The 26,557-nt window shown below is 33.1% G+C and overlaps 2 protein-coding genes and 2 long non-coding RNA genes across 4 annotated transcripts; 3 read left to right on the forward strand and 1 right to left on the reverse strand.

Annotated features, from left to right (window-relative positions):
- The first annotated feature begins 11,818 nt into the window (after nt 1–11,818).
- Nucleotides 11,819–12,755, forward strand: LOC117907756. The gene is made up of 3 exons (XR_004650048.1): nt 11,819–12,314; nt 12,554–12,622; nt 12,714–12,755. It is a non-coding gene; the product is annotated as an uncharacterized LOC117907756 (long non-coding RNA).
- Nucleotides 12,756–14,715: 1,960 nt separating this feature from the next.
- Nucleotides 14,716–15,371, forward strand: LOC117907967. Its single transcript, XR_004650100.1, has 3 exons — nt 14,716–14,879; nt 15,169–15,253; nt 15,332–15,371. It is a non-coding gene; the product is annotated as an uncharacterized LOC117907967 (long non-coding RNA).
- A 134-nt stretch (nt 15,372–15,505) lies between these two features.
- LOC117905834 lies at nt 15,506–16,279 on the forward strand. Its single transcript, XM_034818697.1, has 4 exons — nt 15,506–15,595; nt 15,683–15,823; nt 15,947–16,007; nt 16,107–16,279. The coding sequence occupies exons 1-4, from the start codon at nt 15,506–15,508 to the stop codon at nt 16,166–16,168; spliced, it is 354 nt and encodes a 117-aa protein (XP_034674588.1). The 3' UTR covers nt 16,169–16,279.
- A 3,276-nt stretch (nt 16,280–19,555) lies between these two features.
- Nucleotides 19,556–20,609, reverse strand: LOC117905835 (protein FAR1-RELATED SEQUENCE 5-like). The gene is made up of 2 exons (XM_034818698.1): nt 20,580–20,609; nt 19,556–20,494 (listed from the first exon to the last, which is right to left on the reverse strand). The coding sequence occupies exons 1-2, from the start codon at nt 20,607–20,609 to the stop codon at nt 19,556–19,558; spliced, it is 969 nt and encodes a 322-aa protein (XP_034674589.1).
- Nucleotides 20,610–26,557: the final 5,948 nt, after the last annotated feature.

Consider the following 26,557-nt stretch of genomic DNA (forward strand, 5'->3'; position numbering starts at 1 on the left):
AGAGAGATTGTTTTTTTAGCTTGAGGGAGAAGCTACAGAGGGGAGGTCTTCAAGCTGAGAGTGAGCGAGAGAGAGAGAAAGTTGTGTGTTTGGAGAGTAGAGGATGATATGCTATTTCATTAGTTTCCTTGGTTTTGGAGGAGGATTTGGGGCGTTTGAAGTTGAACAAAACCTTACTGGAGAAGGGCACTCTCAGGTATGAATGTTACAGGCTTATTGTTTGATTTGGAAACTTATCATTCCTCTATATATCCTGTCGGTTTTTGAATATTTATTGATTTGTTTGGGGTAGATAATGAAGTGGGCCTTGGTGGGGGGCCACATCAGAGAAGTTTTAAAACAAAAATAAGTTTGAGTGAAGTGCAATGTGATATCTGATGACTTCTTACTCTGTTTAGTGGCATGTGTAATATACATTGTGTTCATTATTGTGCACTAACCCCATTTTATGACAGCGTGTTAGTGCTTGCTGCTAAGGTACGCATACACACTCACTTCGACCATTCTCTCTGTATTGTTATGAATCTCGTGCGTGTAACACCACTTTGGTATCTCTTGATCTATCGGTTAATTCTCATACCTGCTTCATTTTATTAGTAAAGACCTGTTTTTAGGAACTTAGAGGGATACTATGGTCTTTACCTTGCCTTCCCGATAAGTAACTTGATCCTTGAGTCCATATTTGATTTTTTTTTATAAACCGCATTTTCCAAATAAGGAGTCACACTTAGAGTTTTCTTTTTTATTTTGTTTACCCTTTAAAAATAAAACAAAAATAAGTGGGGACTCCAAGTTTTTTCTAAAAATCATTTTTTCACAAATAAATAAAAAAAATGAGTTTCGCTATTGAGTGTGAATGCATTGAGCTGAAATGTAGGGTCCACAATTGCATACCTACTATGTTTCATACATGGTTTAAAAAAATATGATATGATTATAATTATTTGACTTTTGATACAGAAAAATTCAAAGTATATATATATATATTTATTTATTAAAATTAAATAAATAAATGAAAAATGTGGTTCTATAAATGAGCTTTCCTCTCTAAATTTAAATATTTAAGAACAGACTAAATAATAATTTGATAAATAGTTGTCTTCCTTCCAAAATTAGATTATGCTTTCACTTTGTAGTGTTTCTAAAATTGAATTCTCAAGTGCTCAATAATTCTTCCCATAACTTGTTGAAAAATATGTTGGAAGTGCATCATGAGCTAATAATGACTTTTTTTTAATTATTTCTTTTAAAAGAAACCATTATACACTAGTATATACAAAAACCATGACTGAAAAATGGATAAGGTATAGAATTTAGAAGATGAAAGGAAAAATGAATGAGATAATAACGATAAATCAAAACATATAGGTTATGTTTAGTTCGAAAAATTTAAGGAAAAACATGAGAAAAATAAAATAAAAAGAAAATCTGGAAGGAAATAAAAAGTTACAACACTTATACGTGCAAAATACAAGAAAGTCATATTGGAAATAATAATAATAATAATAATAATAATAATAATAATAAAGTCTAAAAAGAATAAGGTAGGATACAAGATAATAACTTTCAAATTTACATATATATATATATAGTTTTAAGAAAACAAAATCTTTTAGCTTTTCATTCTACTTGTATCATCACTTTTTGTTTTTGTTAGTAAAGAATCCGGTGAATTTTTTTTGTCATAGGGGACGGATCATCAAAATTGCTTTAATGTAGAAAAAAAAAATTAGAAATATTGTTTTCTAACAAATGATGCCGATGGTTGACATCTTACATATTCAATTCTTAGAGAAGATGTATGTAGTAAATACTTTCTTCTCGTTGCTATTGGTTGATGCTTTCTCATAGTCCTTTTAGTTGTACTATTCATAAAAACATTATTATTCTACTTTAACCTTACATAATATGTTACCTTTTGAATTTTCAATATCCTACCTAATCTTGCCCATTGGAAACTCTTAACTTGCAAATTTAGCTATGGTTCAAGTCATAGAAGTCTAGCTTTGTGTTATTTTCTTTCTCATCTGTTATTATTATTTTTTTTCATAAAAATGTGCTCTCAGTATTGGAGCCTCTAAATTTAAATCGTCAATGATTATTTAAATAACAATTTGATAAATAATTGTCGTCCTTCTAAATTTATATTTTTAAAAAAAATTGAATTCTTGAGTAGTTGATATATGAAATCAAATCAGTGGACATTAATTATATTTAGCCAAGACATCACAGAAAGGTAAATGAAATTAACCCCCGTATAATTAGGTTAAAATAACAATGATTTCATTGAAAAAAAAAGGACAATACATACCAATACATGGAAAAAAAACTTGTAAAATCAATAAGATATAGAATTTGGTGGGTGAAAAGCAAAGTGCATAAGATAAAAATGATAAATCAACATATATGAATTAGTTAGAGGAAGATGACTTCTATGACTCAAGAGAGTCATGCCTGAATTTGCAAGTTAGGAGTTTTTTAGTCATGACTGAATTTGCAAGTTAGGAGTTTCCAATACGGCAGGATCATTTTCTTGTCTTCTCTAATTCCACAAAACTATGCCCCCATGACTGGAGCCTTGTTGTGCTCCACCTTGAGAAGTCATTATCTAATATTGACAGGCTTTAGGATCTCATTATTTCACCAAGTGTTGATCACTACTTTTCTGGTCTGGGACCATTTCTTCCTTATATTCAAAGATGCTTTTCCAATAAGAAAGAAAAGAAAATGAAGAACTCGAAGTTTTTGAAAAAATTTAAAGAAAAATAGAAAGAAAAGAAAAAATAAATATAAAGTTAATAAATTATTTTTATTTGAGTTTTTAAACTCATTCTACTTATTTTTTATTTTCTATATAAAATAAAATAAAATAAAAATATATAAAATTTTAATTAATTATAATTATATATGATTTTTTTTTTCAAAGTGAAATCAAACAATAAAAAATCATTTTTCTTCACAATTTTTTCCTTCTTTAGTACTTTCTTGATAAGATTTGTATCCATAAATACTAATTAAGAAAACATAAAAATTGTAATGTATATATCTTTCTTTTATGTTGGTACAAAACACACTGATGAACATGTTTTAGAGTGATTCAAATTATGATGTACGGTTTTTATACTAGTGTTAGATGAAAATCCAATACATCATTTAGTGTTTGATATGATAGAAAAAAAAATATTTATTTGATACTAAAATTAAATAATTAGTTGAAAACAACACTATCAATATAGTTTTCCCCTCCCAATTTAAATCTTCAATAATTATTTAAATAACAATTTGATAAACAGTTGTCTTCCTTTTAAAGTTATATTTCACTTTCAATTCTACTATTATTAAAATTGAATTCTTCAATAGTTAATGTATAAAATATTTATTCTCATAATTTTTTTTAACAATTTGTTGTAAGTTAGAAGATAAAATGAAGGTAATTCTAGAGTTTAATTTATAACAAAAGGGGTTAAATGTCTCTCGAGAATAAAATTAGATTGTTAGGTTCGATTAAGTCAACTATTACATATTAAAAAAAATTAAATCATTACTATTATAATTTAGGTTTTTTCTTATTTTCAATGGTTAATTAAAATATTATGCGTTGAAATTCTCGCCAAACAGGGTTTAATACCATATTCAATTACCAAATTTCTTAGAATCTTAAGCTTGTAAACTAACAAAATATATTAATAGGGTACTCATGAATAATTAAAATGCTTAATCTAATTTTTCATGGACTTTTATGGTCTTAAGAAAGGTTCTAGTAGGTTTACTATTAGTGTAATTGATAGCGAATCGTTATCTTTACAGTATACATATGAAGACTTAAAAAGATAGTTTTGCAGGATGATTTATTATTTTATTATTATAATATATATATTTTAGGAAGAAAATATTTTTGACGTGTTGTAAACTCTTCAATTAGCCATATATATTCTTTTCATAGTGTTGTCACTTTCTTAGACTCGTAGAAGTCAAAGTCAAGTGACATGTCTCATCAAATCATTTATTTTGAACTACACTTCATCTAATCAATTTGAAAAAATTAGCACCTCCTCAATCTATTTATGATATAATTGGAGTTGAGAAGTAGATTATGATGATTATAAAGGCTATGACATAAATTAAGGTTATGTTTGTTTATAGGGTTAAAAAGTGAGATACAATTTTGAAATTATATATTTGTATATTTGGATATAGAGGGACAAGATAATGATCTAAATAAGTCACGAACATTTTGAAATTTTAATCTCTTATGGATGAGATTTAAAAATTGTCTTGTTTAATAGACATCAATGAATTTTTCATAAAAAGAAAAAGTAATTGGACTAGGATTTTTTCCTTTAATAAAGGAAAAATGTACATACTATTTTTTTTTTTCTTAAAATGATACTTATGGAAGAATGCTTTTCAATGAAACTTAAAAGTTTTTTTATTAAAAAAAATTGCCTTTATTTAAACCAAAAGGAAACATATCTTTTTGGTTTCCCTCTTACAATAAATATAGTGGTTAAAAAACCAAGTGCTTCGGTCTAGGTTTTTATTCTACATTAACTACATGATCTTGTTTGATTTTTCACTTTCTTAGTAGTCTGTATGCCACTGCTAATTAAAAGAAAAATACCAAAAGCTTCATGACCACTACTGATGATGAACTTCCACCGTAAAAATGGAGTACTTCACTACAATTAACTTCCCCTTTCAATTTAAAGAGTTTTTTTTTTTTTAAAAAAAAATTGCTTTTATCTAAACCAAAAGGCAAACGTGTCTTTTTGGTTTATGTGTTACGAGAAATTTTAACAAGAAAAGTCGTAGCATACAGGTTCCCTTTGAAAGGACACCACAATTAATGTGTTGGAAATCGTAATAAGAAAAGTCTTATTTGGGTAAGTTCAAATTTCCAAGAAGTTTTCCAGAGTGAATTATTTGCATATAAATTGGAGTGTACCCATCTCCATTTCTCTCATCTCACCACTCTCTCTCAATTGTTTTGGGAAGAATGATGTCTAAACTCTTCCTCCTCTGTTTTCTTTTCTTTCTCTCATCCTCTCAACTTCTTTCCTCATCTTTCTCTTTCTCTAATTCCACCAAACTCTGCCCTGTCACCAATCTCGTGCTCTGTTCCACCTTAGGAAATCATTTTCCTTATTGAAAATTCTAGTTTTTGGGGATGCAATTACTATGGTGTCACTTCTTATCCGAAAACAGAGTCTTGGAAGAAGGGTAGTGATTCCTGCTCATGGGATGGGGTCACATGTGATAAGGTGACAGGCCATGTAAGTGGGCTAGACCTCAATTGCAGCTGCTCTATGGCACCATCCATTCCAATAGTACCCTCTTCTTCTTTCCCACCTATGAAGGCTCAACCTTGCTTTCAATGACTTCAATGGGTCCTCTGTTTTCGCTGGGTTGGCCCCTTCTCAAGCTTGACGCATCTCAATCTCTCTGACTCTGGATTTTCAAGCCTAATTTCACCAGAAATCTTTCACCTCTCCAACTTGGTTTCACTCGATCTGTCTGGGAATGGGGCAAAATTTGCCCCGCATGGCTTCAATTCTTTGCTTCAAAATTTAACTAAGTTGTAGAAGCTTCACCTTAAAGGTATATCCATCTCTTCAGTTTTTCCTAATTCCTTGCTAAATTGGTCTTCTTTGATATCATTAGATCTCTCTGACTGTGGATTGCATGGGAGTTTCCATGATCATGACATTCATCTTCCAAAACTCAAGGTTCTCAACTTATGGGGAAATAATGCTCTCAATGGAAATTTTCCACGATTCGGTGAGAACAATTTCCTTTGAGAGTTGGTTCTAGCTTCCACAAATTTTAGTGGAGATGTTCCTGCTTCAATTGGGAATTTAAAGTCTTTAAAGACTTTGGATCTCTCTATTTGCCAATTCTTAGGGTCCATCCCCACTTTCCTAGAGAACCTTAAACAAATCACATCCTTGAACCTTATTGGGAATCATTTTAGTGGTAAAATTCCAAATATTTTTAATAACCTTAGAAATTTAATTTCACTATGACTTTCTAACAACAATTTTAGGGGTCAGTTTCCACCATCAATTGGAAATCTAACAAACCTTTATGATTTAGACTTCTCCAATAATCAGCTAGAAGGAGTCATTCATTCTCATGTGAATGAGTTTTCATTTTCCGTCTATCCCATGTCAACTTAGGATATAACTTGTTCAACGAGACAATACCATCTTGTTGTATACTCTGTCAACGTTGGTGGTGTTAGATCTTAGTCATAACAAACTCATTGGTCATATTGATGAATTCCAATTTGATTCATTGGAGAATATTTATTTGAATATGAATGAGTTACATGGGCCAATTCTAAGTTCAATATTTAAGCTTATAAACCTTAGATATCTTTATATTTCTTCAAATAACTTGAGTGAGGTTTTGGAGACAACAAGTTTAGAAACCTTAGAAATCTTATTGAGCTTAATCTCTCAAACAACATGCTCTCATTGACCACCTCTGGCAATTCCAACTCCATTTTACCTAACATTGAGTCGCTAGACCTTTCAAACAATAAGATTAGTAGAGTATGGTCATGGAACATGGGAAAGGATACACTATGGTACTTGAATCTCTCATATAACTCGATAAGTGGGTTTAAGATGCTTCCATGGAAAAATATAGGTATTCTAGATCTTCATTCCAATTTGCTACAAGGACCACTTCCAACTCCTCCAAATTCTACATTTTTCTTTTCAATCTCCCATAACAAATTGAGTGGAGAAATCTCATCGTTGATTTGCAAAGCGATTTCCATGGAAATTCTTGATTTGTCTAATAACAACTTGATTGGCATGCTTCCTCATTGTTTGGGGAATTTTAGTAAATATCTCTTAATTTTGAATTTACGAAGGAATCGATTTCATGGCAACATTCCTCAAACATTTTTAAAGGGCAATGCTATCAGGGATCTTGATTTCAACGATAATCAATTGGAAGGCCTAGTACCTTGATCTTTGATCATTTGTAGAAAACTTGAAGTTCTAGACCTTGGGAATAATAAGATAAACGATACATTTCCCCATTGGTTGGCAACTCTTCCAGAGTTGCAAGTTCTTGTTTTGCGTTCTAATAGTTTCCATGGTCATATAGGGCGTTCCAAAATCAAATCCCCATTCATGAGCTTAAGAATCATTGATCTTGCTCACAATGATTTCGAGGGTGACTTGCCTGAAATATATTTGAGAAGTTTGAAAGCAACAATGAATGTAGATGAACGCAACATAACAAGAAAATATATGGGGAACGGTTATTATCAAGATTCCGTAATGGTGACAATAAAGGGGTTGGAGATTGAATTTTTGAAAATCTTGAATACTTTCACAACAATTGATTTATCAAGCAATAAATTCTAAGAAGAGATTCCCAAGTCCATTGGAAATCTTAATTCACTTCGAGGGCTCAATTTGTCGCATAACAACCTTGGAGGACATATTCCACCATCTTTTGGGAATTTGAAGTTGCTTGAATCATTGGACCTCTCTTCAAACAAGCTTAGTGGAAGAATTCCTCAAGAATTAATAAGATTGACATTTCTTGAAGTTTTGAATCTTTCCCAAAACAATCTCACCGGATTTATACCTCAAGGCAATCAATTTGAGACATTTGGAAATGATTCATACAACGGGAACTTAGGGCTATGTGGATTTCCATTATCAAAGAAATGCATAGCTGATGAAACACTAGAGCCTTCAAAAGAAATGGATGCAGAGTTTGAAAGTGGGTTTGATTGGAAAATCACATTGATGGAATATGGATGTGGATTGATAATTGGGTTGTCTCTTGGGTGTCTTATTTTCTTAATTAGGAAACCTAAATGGTTGACAACGATGGTAGAAGAGAGCATTCACAAGACGATCACAAGGTTCAAAAGAAGTACTTGTAGAAGAGGAGCAAGAAGAATGTAGCATATTCCAACTGTATTGTATTTTGTGCTACATATTACAAATGGATTTTACATTTGTTAACAAATAATCTACTTGTTATTATAAAAGTGTAATATTGTTTGTAAAATTAAAATAATGTTTTTTTTCCCTTTTTTTTCTTTTTTTGTGACAATGCAATAGTCATTGGGTTTAACTTAAAATTCATCAAAGAGCAATTTCTATATCTTAGAGATTAATCAAACACTAATGGATATTAAAGACTTAGTAGGAATTTGGACATACTTCTAATTTTTATTCTTTTATAAAAACAAAACTTTTATACAAGTAGAGACTTACATTATGTTTTCAAAACTACTTTTAAATTATTATTTTTTTAATTTAAGAACACAAATTTTTTAAAATTTTAAAAAACCTTTTAGAAAATATAAGATAAATCTCCTCTCTTGCTAAGAAAAATGACTAGATTGTATAGAAGACTTTAAAAACAAAAAAACAAAAGACAAAAAGTGTTTCCAAACACCACTTTTTTTTTTCAATAATTCATATTGTATTATTATATAGGGAAAGAACAATAATTTGTTTATATTAAATATGTATGGGTATGTTATAACAACTAGTATTTGATTTGATTAAAACATGCGTAGGAGCCACGATCGGGCCAAGTTCAGACCATGACAAGGTATAAGCATTGCAGCCAAAGCTCAATTGGTATTTCATTGGAAATCATTTTTCAAATATATGTGTGGACCCCGTATTTCGCTCGATGCGTTCCCACTCGATGGCGAAACTTGCTTTTTTATTTGTTTGGTGAAAATATGATTTTTAGAAAAAGACTTGGAGTCACCACTTATTTTTGCTTTATTTTTAAAGGAAAAACAAAATAAGAAAGAAATAACCCTAAGTGTGACTCCTTATTTGGAAAAGCAGGTTTGTGAAAAATCGAACCTAGATTCGAGGGTCAGGTTACTTATTGGGAAGGTACGATAAAAACCATAGCGCCCCTCTAAGCCCTAAAAATGTGTCTCTACTAAATAAGGTGAAGCAAGCATGATAATTGATTAGGAGATCAATGGATATCAAAATGAAATAATCCAATAATAAAGTGAATCATGCATAAGAATAAGCAAAATGGGGATGAGATGTACCTTAACAGCAATTAATAATGGCTATCATGGAAATAGGGTTAGCTCAAGTATAAAATCATCACATGCATATCAAAGAACAAGACAAAAATCAAGCAATACTCATCAAACATAACAATTGACAATCAAAAAGAAAACTCATATGTGGGGCCCCCACCAAAACCCAATATATCTTGCACAAATTAGTCTCACAAATTCTATTATTTTGAAATTATGAAAATTGCATTCATACTTATGTAAAATCAAGAAAAACAAAAGATTATTTGAGAACCAGAGTGGAATTAAAACTACTAGAGAGAAAACTGGATTTTTGAAAATTGGAGTCTCGAAAATTATTTGAAAATTGAAGTCTTGAGAATTAAATTTAAGAATTGAATTTTGGAAATTAAATTTGAAAGAAATTAGAATTTTAAAATTATTTGAGAATTAGAGTTTTGAAAATTAAATTAAGGAATTGGAACTTTGAAAATTAAATTTGAAAGAAATTAGCAAATTATTTGATAATTGGAGTTTTAAAAGTAAATTTAAGAATTAGAATTTTGGAAATTAAATTTGAAAGAAATTAGAATTTTGAAAATTTTTTGAGACTGGGAACTATGAAAATTAAATTATGAAAATGGGAATCTTGGAAATTATTTGAAGATGAAGTTTTTTTTAAAAAATAAATAATAATAATAAACAAATGTGAAAATTGGAATTTTGGAAATTGAAATTAAATTAGGAAATTGAATTTTGAAGAATTATTTAAAATGGAAATTTAAAAATAAATAATAAAATAATAATAACGAAAATAATAATGATTGACTAAATAAATGTGAAAATTGAATTCGAAAATTGGGAATCAATTTGGAAATTGGAATTTGAAGAATTATTAAAGATGGAATTTTAAAATAAATAATAAAATAATAATAACGAAATAATAATGATTGACTAAATAAATGTGAAAATTGGAATTTCGAAATTGGGAATCAAATTGGAAATTGGAATTTTGAAGAATTATTTAAAGATGGAATTTTAAAATAAATAATAAAATAATAATAATAACGAAAATAATAATGATTGAATAAATAAATGTGGAAATTGGAATTTTGGAAATTGGAAATTAAATTAGGAAATTAGAATTTTGAAGAATTATTTAGAGATGAATTTAAAAAAAAAAATAATAAATAATAATAATAACAAAATAATAATGATTAAATAAATAAATGTGAAAATTTGAATTTTGGAAAGTGGAAATCAAACTTGGAAATCGGAATTTTAAAGAATTATTTAAAGATGGAATTTTAAAAATAAAGAATAAAATAATAATAATGAAAATAATAATGATTGACTAAATAAATGTGAAAATTGGAATTTTAGAAATTGGAAATTAAAATAAACGTGAATTTTGGAAAGTTAATTGAGAATAGAATTTTTATAAAATTAAATTTTTAACATTACATTAAATAAAAAAAAAAAAATTAAGGAGGGTCAAATACTTGGCCCATTGGGGTCTGTCCCAAGTAAACAAAGATTCGAGTAATAAATATATATATATATATATATATATATATATATATATATATATATATATATATATATATACACCAAGTAACCTACAATAAAACCCAGTCATATAAAGCCCAAATGAGTATAAGCTCATCAAGCCCAAGGTTGAAGGTCAATGGATGACAACCTAACGAAGAGGGACAATGGTTGCACATTGATGTCGATGATGGAATGGAGAAATGGGATGGGAGCGACCACTTGTGAGCCGCAGCATGGGCAGGCAAACGAAGGCATGGATGCGGCGAAGCTGAAGCAAAATGAGAGCAAAAATGACGACAAACAGTGCCGCGAGCCGGTTGATATCGGAATAGGAGGAGGAGCAGAAGAAGCAATTGTTTTTGGTGCGGCAGCAGTCATTGGAGTAGGAGCGGCAGCGGCAGCCGCATACACTGGAGCGCCAATCCCTACACGCTGGGAGTACCGACCCTTACCAAATACAAAGATGAACCCTCCCCCTCTCCCCCCCCCCCCCCCCCCCAACGGAGCACGTTCAAAATGACGAACAAACAAACAAAGACTCAATATGTGGGAACCCATTTCATGCTGAAATAGACGAGCTCCATGGTCGGTGGCATAACTCAAACCATATCCAGATTTATCTTTGAAGTGAATACCAGGAGAAAACGACAAAAAAAACAGAGCAATAATATACCCAAGTAACAAAGGAAAGCCATAAAATGACCAGATAAATGCATGAGGAGTGATATAATAAGGAGATGAATAGGAAGTCCACAGTGCTCATACCTGGAACTCCCTTCCCCTTGCAAGATGTGCTTGTTTGCCAGCACTCATCTTTTTCTCCATCACCCTGCTAATGCCTCGTTTCAACTATCCTCCCCAGCTGCTATCATTCTGTCCCATCTGGCCACCACAACCAGCTCACTCCCAGTCCTATCTGGCCGCCCAAAGCAGTCCATTTCCCGGGTGGTCAGAAAAAGAAAAAAACCTTCTCACTTCGGGGAAATTCTACAATGCCTCCTTCGGTACCATGCCTCCATTTTTTTTCAGCCATTGGATCAAAATGACTAGATCTTAGCATCCAAATGGAAATGAAAAAAAAAAATTTAAAAAACCGGGTATCTCCTCTCCCGTTCTCTCCCCCATCTCTCCTCCTTTTCCCCCCAAATTTGCTCTCTTCCCCCCCCAAGTTTGCTCTCTTCCCGTCCGTAGCTGGCTGTGCTGTGTGGCTCTCATATTTGTTTTCTCTCCCTTTTCCCGTTTTTCTCTCCACTGATTCTCCACAGCTGGGTGAAGACCACGGCCGGCTCTCATCTTTGTTTTCTTTCCCTTTTGCCGTATTTTTCTCTACTGATTCTCCACAGCTGGGTGAAGACCACGGTTGGGTGAAGACCACGGTCGGCTCTCATCTTTGTTTTCTCTCCCTTTTCCCGTTTTGCTCTCCATTGATTCTCCACAGCTGGGTGAAGACCACGGTCGGCTTCAACCGGGCCAACCTCTTCGAGGCCGAGGTCCCATACCTTATCAAAGACGTCTCCACAGCTAGGTGGAGACCACCTTCGCCGTCAACCGGGATCAAAGACGTCTTCACAGGTGGGTGGAGACCACCATCGCCGTGAACCGGGCCAACCTCCTCCAAGCCGACGTCTTTGAGCTCATCAAAGAAGTCTCCCTCAAGGACCGCGAGCTCAGGATTGTGGACGAGGTCGGTGCCAAGATCCGAGTCTTAGACTTCATTTCTCCCGATGTCCAGGTCAGCTATTTTTTCTGCTAGATTCTTCTTCTCGAAGATTTAGGGAGGATGTTGTAGTTGTAATGGTATTTGTATTTTAATTGGCATTTGATTGATTGTAGGAAGATATAAATATAAAATTTATTGAAATGTGAAAAAAAACTTATGTTGAGATAATGTGGTGGTGAAAGTATGTTCGATTTATTATATCCGAAATCATATTATAAAAATTGACTTAAACGATTTGATTTAATTTTTAGGAGCGAACGCGATGGTCTTGAAGTTGTTAGAAATCCAAAGAGGCCTATCGGCGCTTGGATACATTACTAGTAAGGGAAAATAGAAATATGTAAAATAATATGTTTTTTAATGTAATTTTTGTGGTTGTTATAGTTAAATTTGTTTGAAATTGTTTTGTAGTAACGATCAATTAGCCATGATGAAAGAGAAGGATAAAGGAGTGAAGATAAATGATGATGTAAGGAGTAATATTGCTATGTCTAATATAATTACATTTTACAATTAGAATTTAAATTATGTGACCAATTAATGTAGTTGAGGAAAAAATTGGGCAAGAAGTGGAATGCACTTTCTAAAGTAGAAAAAGAAAATTTCATGGCAAAGTCGAAAGAAAGTTCAAAACAATATTCACTTCAAAAGGGTGTGGTTCCAAAGGTAATTTTTTTTTGTAATGAATATTTAATTTCTTTACTTATGTATTTGTTGGAAATTATATTAATGTAAACATGTTTGATGTTTGTGTATCTTTTCAGTTATATCTTCAGACTCGATGCTCCCCCGAGCGAGTGATTAGAGTGATTGAGAAATTAGAACCAAAGCAAAAGGCAGCCATAGAAGAAATAGGATTTGGTAGCCTCTTGCAACTTCGATGTAGGAAAATTGATCATGGGTTATGTCTTTGGTTGATAAATAGTTTTAATCCGAACACTTATATCTTAAAGTTGTATAATACTTGTATCAAATTATCCCCCATTGATGTTGAATTTATTATGGGATTGAGGGCAAGAGGGTTCAAGATTGGCATGAACAAAGATGTTAGCCATAAGAATGATTTATGTAAAAAATATTGTGATAAAAAGGGCGATTGCCATTAGTGATGTTAGAAAATCAAATTAGGGAGGATAAAGAGGGTGGAAACGATTTTAAAGTTCGTTTTGTATTATTTGTGTTGGGTGCATTATTGTGCCCAACAATGAAGCTTTTTGTGAATCGTTCTTTCTTACATCTTGTGGAAGACATCGATTCAATAAAGAAGATGAATTGGGCAGAATTTGTGTTGTCCTATCTTGTGCACGGGATTGAAGAGTTTAAGAAGAAACAACAAAGTGGGGTTTCCGGTTGCTTATTGTTTTTAATGGTAATGTCCTTGTAATTAATTTACATCATAGTGAAATACGATTTTGTTTTAATATAATTTATGAACTAACTATATATCTATGTCAAATATACTCGTAGTTATTCTACCACGAGCATATATCATTTGAAGAGAAATTTCTACCGCTTTATACTCGACCTTCTCCTCGGATTACTGCTTGGGGAGATGATGAAGTATTGGACAGGAAACGAAGATTGAAAAAACTTGGTGGATATGCAAATGAGAATGTAAGTTATAGTTTTGAAAGTCGTTTACTATTTATTTAAGTTTTTAGTGGTTTAAAATCTGATATGTAGTATATTTTGATGAATATATTGTAGCTCAAAATATGGGTGATAGAAAACGAGATAAGGGATTGCGTTGATGGAAATGCAACGACAATGGCGAGTGAGAATGAGGACGATGAGAAATTTGTAATCAATCAAAACAAAGATGTTATTAAACGAGTAAGTGTTTTACAATATTCTTTGTGACTATCTATATTAGCATTGAAGCTTTGTATTATGATGTTATTAATCACGTTCGTATATATGACTAGGTTGATGGTGGGAACTTAATGGAGATGGATAAAACCTTTCAACAATTAAAGACACATCTAATTGATATGGCTTATGGTGCAAGTAGTAGTAGTTGTGATCAAATTTTGGCTAAATTTGAGGAGAATTATACTACAGTGAAAGGTCTCTTCCTTAGGTCAAGCGGAAAACCTTTGAGAATTCACGAGGAAGGAACGAAGAATGACATGCTCCCATGCGAGAGAAGTTTGGAAGATACGAACAATATGAATGTGAATGAACATTATCTTCACACTTTGTCAAATGAGAAGTTATGCACCGAGGACTTGAATGAAAAGAATGAAGATGCATGTGCTACATCAATTGAAGTGCATATCATTCCAGACGAAAATGAAAATATTTTACCACTTCCAATCAAAAGGAGTAGAAGAGATTATGGAAAGGTATGTATCATATAAAAGAAAAAATTATTTTCTTTACAACTACTTAACCATTACATAGTAAATAGATGTATATTAATTGCATTTTCCATTTTAGGAACCATTACGAGCACTATGTGGTTATCCTAATCATGTCATGAAAACACGTTCATCAAGGGAGAGGAAACCAAGTAAATTCAAGGTCTCCCCGTTTGTACACAAATTAAGGAAGATGGTAAAACACGAAGCATCAGAGGTATAATACAAATAGTTTAATCTCATTGTTCTTATTTTTGATACTTAACATATATAGTTGATAATTATGTCTTGTTTTCGATTTAGTCAATCCCCATGTCCATTCGTGAAGACGTGGTGGATACTCAATCATTCAATGTACTTCAATCTCTTGTCGCTGATTATGTTTTCAATAGAGCATTGTAAAAAAGGTTGGTCGTGTCTAGAACATTCATAGATGTGTTGTTACAATTTTAGCCTTCATATGCTTCCAATTTATTCAAGTTTGTTTGAACATATTATTATTTTAGTGAGGTTCTTGTTGACTTTGGTCATGAACATGGAGTTCGTGGAGATTTTCACTGCTTACGTCCTAGACAAAATTTGTTCGATGTTGTAAGTACCTACTTCATTTATATCAAATGCGTGCTATATTAGTTAAATAAATTTATTGAAGTTATTGTTCAACAACAGGTAATAAATCTAGAAGCCTCAAAGCTAAATTATTTTGAAAGACAATTCATAGGCATACGAAGTATAAGATGCTATCTTCCCACGACATTTTCAGTAAGCTCATATTTCTCTTGTTGTTTACTTACATATTAAGTACAATATACTAATGTTCGTATTATGTTTTCTTATTAGCAAATGATTTTGGGCGGGAGTCCTCATCCTTTTTTCGATAGAAAAACATCCATCGTGAGTAAGTACATTAGCGAATTGGATGATTGCGAGAAGGTTAGTAATTATTTGTAATGTTTTCACCTATAATATACTATATTTTTTGTGGCCCAAGTCATATATATTGTTTTCCTACCTTTACAGCTATTTATTCCAATGCATGACGATTGCCCTGGTCATTGGTATCTGTGCGTCATTGACTTCAAAGACTTTGATATCCAAATTTTGGATTCATTACGATCGAAGAGTCGGGACGAGTTCCGGTTTAAGAGTGTGAAAAAAGTGGTATGCTTTCTCCTTTTTGTTTTCCTGTTTATTTGGTTTTTTTTCCTCTTCTATATTTATTAACCACTTTCAAACTAAATTAGGTTGAATTTTGTCAAACGTTCTTCAAACTGTATGACATAGGGAAAGATGTCTTCCAATTCTCCATTGATTGGGCTCCTTCGATTCCAACCCAAGATAATGGGTTAGTATGAATACATAACTCACATTAATATTCTTTTTTCTGATGTATAATTAGACAACCATTCAATAAGTTGTTTTGCTTTTCTTTTCTCTTTCTTAGGTGGGACTGTGGAGTGCATGTCATTAGACATATGCAGAGATTCAAAAATGGTGATTCGATGACGAGATCCGACTTTTGTAATTCCCTTAAAATACGTCGAGAAATAGCATGTGATTTAGTTTTACACGAGGGAAATAGAGAAAAACAAACCATTGTGGCTATTGTTTGTACAAAGACATCGACACGAGCAATGAAAAAATTATTATTATGATATTTGTTATTTTTCTAATATTTATCATTTCCATCTCCACATATGGTCATGTTTATTGGGAAGTTGTGAGATTCGATGACCATACATTATTAATGATTAAGTCCATTTTATTTGACTATCCAAATACTCTTCTTTCAATATGGTAGGCAAAATGAAATTGTAATATATTGGTATCATTCATGTTCGACATGTGTGTTTTGTACGATCTTTAACCTAATCAGATTTGTAAATATTCATTTATCTATGCTAAAAATATATAGTTAGTACATTAGTAGACCAGTTGATGAATGAGGTTCAGCCGGTAAGAACCAGTCCAACGATTTAGCTAAGTCCACTTTTCATAGGCATACGCATTATGCCTACCGGTTGAGAACATTCCTCATATTGATAATGACCCTATGGATGCAGTGTGAACTCATTCAGGATTTGTCCCAACCACCTCAAACAATTTTGGATGCAGAATGACCCGGTGTCGGCGTTCAATTGAGTGATTGAATATTTTTCTAAAGGGAGTGACCAATTTTTTGAGTTGTGGAAAGCGGTTGATCAATGAAGAAATTGTCTCAACCGGTTGACGAATGATTTGACCAGTGGGAACGGGTTGACAAATATAGCAAACTGGTTGACGGATTTTCTCAATGGGTAGATCGTTTTTTAACCAGTTGCAATCGGTTGAAGATGGGTATCAACCGGGTGAGGAATTTGCTCATCCGGTTGAGGGTTGTTTAAAGTGCATGCAACCGGTCGACCTACCCGGTCGACCGCATGTACCAAACGGTTGAGACAATTTCCACCAGTGTCAACCGGTTGAGAAAATTCCTCAACCGGTAGGCACTGGTGGAAAAATACCTCTACCGGTTGAGGAATTTGTCTCAACCGGTTGAGGAATTTTCTCGACCGGTTGAGGGTTTTTTCCACCAGTGGCTACCGGTTGAGAAATTGTCTCAACTGGTTGAGAAAATTCCTCAACCGGTAGGCACTGGTGGAAAAATCCCTCAACCGGTTGAGGGAATTCCCTCAACCGACACCTTTGTTTCATATGAATTACACATCATATTGATTACTTTCCTATAGTTAACTCATAACCACCTAATTTGTCAAACTTTAACCACAATTGAATTTAATTAAATCTGCATAATTAACCGTTTTATTCGACATGATATAAATGAATCGTTTTCTCCATTTACCAATCATTTTATCACTTGTAATCAATTAAATTATAGATGTAGAGGATATTGCAGTCTATCAATCAACTTGACTCTTGATCAAAATTCAAACTTTTCATTAAATAGTCAAGTTAAAAGTACACATTACTAGAAGCGATAACGTCAACTAATAAAAATACTGATTTAATACCTACCATCCCTTACTCCGTTAAGGAATAAAAAAAAGGTTGCATTTCCACCATATTTGGATATTTGTTTGGATCCCCACCTTGACATGGTGTTGTCATATTTTGTTCATGTTGCTGAAATCCTGCTATCTGCACATGCACATTCCATTGTTATTTTCAGCTGTCCAATTCCATTCCAATTAATTAAACCTATCATTAAATAATGCATAGCTCAAATTCATGTCAAAAGTGTTTCTTTATTCCCGATCTTACATTATTAAGTTCACCACAATCTATGTACATGTCAGATCGGTCATTCGACAAATGCTCCCCTAACATTCCCTGCATTTTTCAAAAATTAAGTGTTGTCAATTATTATTCAATTAGATGTTATCAATGTTTGGAAATTATATAACAAGCCTATTGTACATACATGTATGCTTGCAAAAATGTCAACTGATGAATTTGTTGAAGGCATCATTTCCATTTGAATGTCACATTGGGAAGACAAATTAGTTTCCTCCTACGTACTCATAATGCCATCAAAACAATTATGTTAGTCATTTATTTAAGTACACCTACCAAAATTAATCTTAGGGGCAATTTTTAACTGAATATGACATACCATATAACCCGGCTGAGCATTTTGAGGGATTGTAGCTTCTGGACACTTTCGAATTGTGTGACCCACTCTTTTACAACGACTACATCGTCTTCCCTTTTAAACATTCATTGCCACTTTGCCTGGATTCCCTTTAGTTTTCACAATATTTGGATCACGAACTTGGTTATTGCTTGTCGCTCCATCTGCTGCTATTTTCTTCCCTTTCAAATTATAGTTATAGAGTTCCTCCATTCTCGCCGTCAAATTTTGTATTTCATTTTTGGCCTCTATAAATGAAGATGACGTATCTGACGCAAAGTAGGAGAGCTTGTTGCACATCGAACTCAATGAACCATATCGTACAAACCGATCCATGTCATTATCCGTCTCATTCACTCGTACTGATCTTGTATACACCTTTGCTAACTTTGTCCACCTCTTCATAATACATGACTGAGGAATCTCTTCCAAATGCTCCACCTTCATAACCACCACCATGTGGCAACATGGGATGCCAATTGACTCAAACATCATGCATGAGCATTTTAATGTTACAATATCCGGGCAAAATTGTACTTCCCAATTTAAGTTCGGGTGTCTGAACTTAGATAATGTGTATGCCCGCATTGAATGATCACTTACAAGACCTACCACAAAGAATAACTCTGCATTCTTCATCTCCTCACGAAATTTAAGGAAAGATTCTTTCGTGTATACCGTCGTAGCATGATTTTCAATTATGGATAGTTTGGTCGAAAGCACTGGTGAAGAATTGTTCGACTCGAACTCTGCCTTTGCCTCGTTTTGCTGTATTCTCATTATGGCTCTATCAAATTGTTGTACAAACTCATACAGTCGCAAACGAATTTTTAAGAATCTATTTAGATATGCATTCATACTCTCACACCTTTGTGTAGTTCTCATCCCTCCAAAGAAATTTCCACGTAAATACGCCTCTACCCATCTTTTACGTTTCCCATATATCTCGGTCACCCAACGATTCTCATTAAGTCCCAAATTTGCAACCATTTCATGCCAAACCTTTTCAAATTCTGCTTCATTCCCACGCATGAACATGCACCTTGCAAATATGCTTGAGAAATCCTTAATATGCACATTCGTGAATGCATTTCGTTGCAAATGCCATGAACACAATCGATGACACGTATCGGGTAATAGTTTTTTGATTGCCTTACGCATAGCTTTATCCCCATCGGTTACAACAGATATGGGTTTCTTATTCATCATTGCCTCAAGAAATGTCTCCAACACCCATTCATATGTCCCAACACTTTCATCTATCAATAACGCACAACCAAATACAACATTTGGTGGTGATGATTAACACCGACCAACACTACTAGAGGCTTTTTATAGGCATTTGTCCTATAGGTTGTGTCAAATGCTAGGACATCTCCAAAACACGCATAATCCATTCGAGCAGTTGAATCAGCCCAAAACAAATTTGCTAGTCGACTTTCTTCATCAATGTTGAATTTATAAAAAAATGAAGAATCCATTTCTGCCTTTCCACACAAATAAGCCAATGCCGCTTCTGCATCACCGTCTTTAATTTCACTTCTACGCATTGCATCAACGTGATTGTATATATCTTTTTGTGTGAAACCGACGTGCTCATGTCCCCCTGATTGTTTGACCATATAGTCCATAATTTGTGTTGTTTTAACACCTACTTTACGCAAAACATCAACTTGTGCCTTATCTGGATTACTTATTGTTCGATGAGACCGAAGGAATTGTGTGTCGATAGCATCGACCAAATTATGATTATGGTCTCCTATAAATTCCTTTACAATCCACTTTCCATCTTTCCTATTCAAGCCTACACGAAATGCAGCTTCACATCCAACTCTACTCAATGATCGTGGCTCACGCTGTCGCTTGTCATTTTCAATAAACTTTGTCGCTCGTTGTCCTTCTCTAGAACACACCCACTTTCGAGATATTATATCTCCATTCTTGTCTCGCTTCAAATCATCTTTTCGAATACTAAATCCGGCTACTTTTGCTAACATGTTGTAAAATGTTCCAGCGTCATCTATGCAATCGAATTGCAATTTGTAGACTTCTTCATCTGAAATACCCTTCAACACCTTCTCTTTCAAACCGTTTCCACCCAGGTGGTAAGTGCCACCGATAAATGCATCGTCATTGACGACGTCCTCCTCTTTCACTTCAAACTCCCGCTTGATTGTTTTCTCCTTCACCGATTGCATCATCTACATTACATAAATAACGTAAAAAAGTGCCCCAATAATACTTTAACAAATTATCATATCACTTTTGTATCAATTGATTGCATACTTGAAGATAAACTGAATTCGACAACGTCATCTATTCTCATTTTTTGATACAAATTGAGAATTTGAGAAATTATAGAACCGGTTTAGACTGCACACGTGATACTTTCCCCATGATTTTCAATTTAAAAGGTCATATGTTGCAAAATTGATACTTCTCCGCTATACACAATCATAAGCAATACTTTTTAAAATCATTAAATACCACTTAAAAATCATTATGTTGAGGAAATAACTTGTGAAAATGCAAATGCGACACCAATACCCTAAAAAGATGGCGTTAGACAATGATCGACGTCTGACATCTATACAGAAACGCACCATAATTTATATTGACCTTAGACAACCAAGTGAAGTAATAGTTAATTCAACTTCCTAGACATGGTTCTGCTGTTGAGGCTAAGGTTGTAGTGCTTTTGGAGGTCCTTGTTCAAGACCAATATTTCAGATTGTCCAACTTTTTTGTGGTAGGGGATGGTGTTGTTTGTCTTGATGAGCATAAAAAATAACAATCGGTACAATTGTTTGGTTCCTCGCAAACCAAATGTATTCTCTTCCCTTGCTATAAGCTATTATAATGTGGAAGAAAGTGGTTGACCTACAACTTCACCGGATGCATTTTGATGCTGCTTACAAAATTCGGCAGTGTCTACCGGTTGAGAAAATCTCTCAACCGGTCTTATATAACCGGTCGACCGGTACATCTTTAACTGTTATACCATGTTACCCGCGTAGCTAATTGTTTCTTTTCGTTGATCATTTCATTAAGGCCTTCATTCCTTATCAGAACGTTAGAATGTTGCCCTATTTAGGCATACTATGTTAACAAAAATTCCATCATTAATCTTAGTTGCCATCTTCAAGGAGTTTGTCAGTCACAATAATTACTACCTCTCATGCACATTCTTTAAAAACATGGAAAATCACTTTTAAAAATTCTATGTAAAAGCATGGAAGCTTTTGGGTACACTGCCAAACTAATTCCAAACTTACCCCATATTGGGAGTCAATAATACACATTTCTTAAGGTTGATTCTCTCCTTTTAAGTCAGTTGAATATGTATTACCCTATAATCTTGATGATTGTGTGATTTTTACAGCCAACATGAGTCACTTCTATTAAATAAATTAATGTCAACTGTTCAACAGATCAGTGATGCATATTACTAACAATGTGCTATAGACAATCAAAATCCAAACTCTTTAACATCAGTACATACCATTTAAAAATCAGTACTAGGTTTAGGGAAAATTTCCCCATACATTTGAAAGATGAGGGCATTCAGCTTAAAAAATGTATTATGGATTTGTTTACCTATTATTTATTGAGTTAAGGATCATACCGTTAAAATGGAAAGTCCAAGTGTGATGCAGCTTCACCTGAAGATTTGTCTTCTGGATGCTTTTTGTAACCTGTTCTCCAACATATATCAAACCTCGTTCAGTCTCCAAGCTCCTTACAATATGTTCCCTTCCAAATATATACTAACATATGTATGTGGTTGGTTGATGGAGTTATTACATATTTTAATAGGCTGCCACATGTTGAAAACCAACCACCACAATGGTACACTTAGTGGTTGATAGTTTGGATAGTTGCACCAGTTTTTTATGTGCCATTAAATATAGCATTTATATCAGGTGGGAAAGTCAGCCTAATGTTGATATTTTTTGGACCCATTTGTAATGGATATATGTATAACTTAACAAAATATAAAGGGGAGATATGGACTTAATTGATAATATTGACATTTCTTACTGTTGTTTAGCCCATTTATTGTAACTATGTTTTCATACCGTTTCCTACTTACTATATTTTTTCATCAATTAACGTGATTTATAATTAATGCTTCCTAATATATCCTAGATATGAGAAAGGTTAGTTAATTAGACTTATTTACGTAAAATGAAATATGTTATGATATTCTACTAATGGAAATTTTAAATAAATTCAGATTCATTAATTTATTTAACTCACCATGGTATATCGTACTTATTCGAACAATTTGTCATACAACCATGATTAATTTTAATGGCCCTATGGTACTATATGTTAGTTACCTACAATTTTAATCTAATAGGTCTGACTATATCTTAGTGAGTTCATTATACTATATTTTTTCGTGAATTAACGTAATTTATTTTTAATTAATGCTTCATAATATATCATAGATATGAGAAATGTTAGTTAATTAGACTTAATTACGTAAAATGAGATCTGTTATGATATTCTACTTATGGAAATTTTAAATAAATTCAGATTCATTAATTTATTTCACTCACCATGGTATATCGTACTTATTCGAACAATTTGTCATACAACCATAATTAATTTTAATGGTCCCATGGTACTATATGTTAGTTAATTACATTTTTAATCTAATAGGTGTGACTATATCTTAGTCAGTTCATTATACTATATTTTTTCATGAATTAACATAATTTATTTTTAATTAACGCTTCATAATATATTCTAGATATGAGAAATGTTAGTTAATTAGACTTAATTACGTAAAATGAGATATGTTATGATATTTTACTTATGGAAATTTTAAATAAATTCAGATTCATTAATTTATTTCACTCACCATGGTATATCGTACTTATTCGAACAATTTGTCATACAACCATAATTAATTTTAATGGCCCTATGGTACTATATGTTAGTTACCTACAATTTAATCTAATAGGTCTGACTATATCTTAGTGAGTTCATTATACTATATTTTTCGTGAATTAACGTAATTTATTTTTAATTAATGCTTCATAATATATCATAGATATGAGAAATGTTAGTTAATTAGACTTAATTACGTAAAATGAGATCTGTTATGATATTCTACTTATGGAAATTTTAAATAAATTCAGATTCATTAATTTATTTCACTCACCATGGTATATTGTACTTATTCGAACAATTTGTCATACAACCATGATTAATTTTAATGGCCCTATGGTACTATATGTTAGTTACCTACAATTTTAATCTAATAGGTGTGACTATATCTTAGTGAGTTCATTATACTATATTTTTTCGTGAATTAACGTAATTTATTTTTAATTAATGCTTCATAATATATCATAGATATGAGAAATGTTAGTTAATTAGACTTAATTACGTAAAATGAGATCTGTTATGATATTCTACTTATGGAAATTTTAAATAAATTCAGATTCATTAATTTATTTCACTGACCATGGTATATCGTACTTATTCGAACAATTTGTCATACAACCATAATTAATTTTAATGGTCCCATGGTACTATATGTTAGTTAATTACATTTTTAATCTAATAGGTGTGACTATATCTTAGTCAGTTCATTATACTATATTTTTTCATGAATTAACGTAATTTATTTTTACTTAACGCTTCATAATATATTCTAGATATGAGAAATGTTAGTTAATTAGACTTAATTACGTAAAATGAGATATGTTATGATATTTTACTTATGGAAATTTTAAATAAATTCAGATTCATTAATTTATTTCACTGACCATGGTATATCGTACTTATTCGAACAATTTGTCATACAACCATGATTAATTTTAATGGCCCTATGGTACTATATGTTAGTTAATTACAATTTTAATCTAACAGGTGTGACTATATCTTAGTGAGTTCATTTTGCTATATTGTACATATCAAAAAGGTTGTCATATTTTATTTTCCTCAATATAAATTTTGTGAAATTAACTTCAATTAATTTATTTAAGGTACATCAAAATATATTATTCTTTTAATCCATTATAGGTTAAATGAGCTCATATGGAAACTATTATATTAAAAGTGTAGCAAATATAATGTAAGACATTAAGCTAATTAAATAGAAATTATTAGTTCATAAACTGGATGTCTTTCCATATACTAAGGTCGACCGACGTTCAAACCACTTGTAACCCTCAGCCCCTTTGTCTTCTACTCCATTCTTCTTCATCCTCGCGCAAGCTCTGAACCCGTCCGTCTTCCACTCCAATCTTCTTCATCCTCACGCAATACCTGAAGGCCACTCGGAATCTTCATGGGTCCAAAACGAGCACCGGTCGAAGCATCCTCCACTGGTTGCAAAGGGAAGAAAACGGCGGTGTCAAGGATGCGCAGGACCAAGAAAAACACCTCCGACCGACAACAAGGCAGCGCCAGCAACCACCACACCTCCGATGGAGCAAAACGCACCACCAACAAAGGAAAACGGCCGGCCGTGGAAGCAAGTCCGGAGGTTCGTAAGAAGGCCACCTTTGATCGATCTACGTTCGCATCCCCTGACCTAGCCCAACGATTTCATCTTCGTTTTGCGAATCGGACCGTAATCCCGGGTAGGAACATTGATTTTGCAAAGCTCAGTTATTTCCATTTCGATGTGCTTTTCGCGAAAATGGGTTGGCTTCCTATTGTCTCCGTCAAAGAGTTCGTTTTTCCCAAGGTTGTGAAATGTTTCTACTCCAATATGACATTCGAAGATGAAGGACCCATTACTACCACGATTAACGGTGTACAGATCGTTTTTGGTGTTGCTGAACTTTGTCAGATTTTAGACATTCCAAATGAAGGGGTTTGTTTGTATGAAGCCAAGAAGTGGCCAAGGGTGGAAGGTTTCAAACCTGCAGAAGCTCTACAGAGGCTATGTGGATACCCGAGATCTAGTAGACCAACTTCTCATTTGTTGACTGTGTTGAGTCGTATCCTACATCACATGATATCGTACATTTTCATCCCTAAAGGAGGGCACCGAGATGATGTATCTTTCTTGGAGGCTTTTTTGGTTGACAGCATTCTCACAGAAAGAAAGGTTAATATTGGTTACATAATTTCCAACACATGAAAGCATGTTCAATCAGCGAAGATTCAGTTCTCCCTATGGCATGTTTATCACAAAGATTGTCAAATACTTCAATGTCAATTTGCGCAATGAGACAGACGGGAAAAAACTCAAATCATTTGATACATATGATCGGGCTTCACTTCGGCGCATGCATTTTGTTCGGAAGAAAGATGGTTCATGGGCAAGGAAGTCTTCCATTCCCCCCTCAGAGGTTGATGTGTCTTCAGACAATGGGTCCTCCGAGGATGAAGAATATGCAGATCAGGATGTACAGGGAAGAACTTCTGCAAAAGCAAATGTCACACAAATACCGTCAACAGGTGGTGTAAGAGCTAGGGCGTTAACAAATCATCCTTCACTAATTGGACCGGACGACTCTGAGGCATCAGATAACCTCAATGCCCAGATTAGCTCCCTTGGTACCCGCTTGGAGGAGATTGTATTAGCCAATGACCGACGTTTGACATCTCTGGAGAATCGCATTGATGGTTTACACGAGGAAGTGAAAGAGGGTATCCAAGTTATACGAGGGCAGCATGATGAGATGATGGTCTTCTTGCGATCCCACTTCCCGCTTCATGGACCAGACCATATATGACCCCTTCTACATTTTGTACTAGTTTTATAGTTATTAACCTTTCATTCTGTTTTTGGACATTTCGCTAATATAAATCACCTTTTGTAATTATGACTTCTCGTATTACTTATGGATGTAGTGATCGACCATTCACATAAATGGCGTAAATGTATTCGCTCAATGCTGATGATGTTATATGGATGATGTATTTTCTTCTACATGTATATATTATATCTAGCTTATTTTGTTTACAGCTCTTGATATATAGGTTATTTTCATCTCTTTAAACCTTCTTCTATAGATTTAAAATTGTTGGTGGACATCACATAATTTAGGTTCCCATTTGGGTGCCATGAATATTTTTGTGTTTTAACTATTGAGTCTGTAATCCCTGGTTTCGGATGGCAAAAGGAAAGTTATGCCTATTTCCATCAAAAGCATAGAAGAATCATGCGTTATGAAGGTTATATTGAGTATTGGTTCCTCGTTAAACGTATGTATTCTCCTCCCTTGCTCTAATCTACTATAATGTCTACAAATATGGTCAGGCTACTATATTTTTTTTCATAAAACTTGGGC

The sequence above is a fragment of the Vitis riparia genome, chromosome 18 (assembly GCF_004353265.1).
Source record: "Vitis riparia cultivar Riparia Gloire de Montpellier isolate 1030 chromosome 18, EGFV_Vit.rip_1.0, whole genome shotgun sequence".
NCBI classification, from domain to species: Eukaryota; Viridiplantae; Streptophyta; class Magnoliopsida; order Vitales; family Vitaceae; genus Vitis; species Vitis riparia.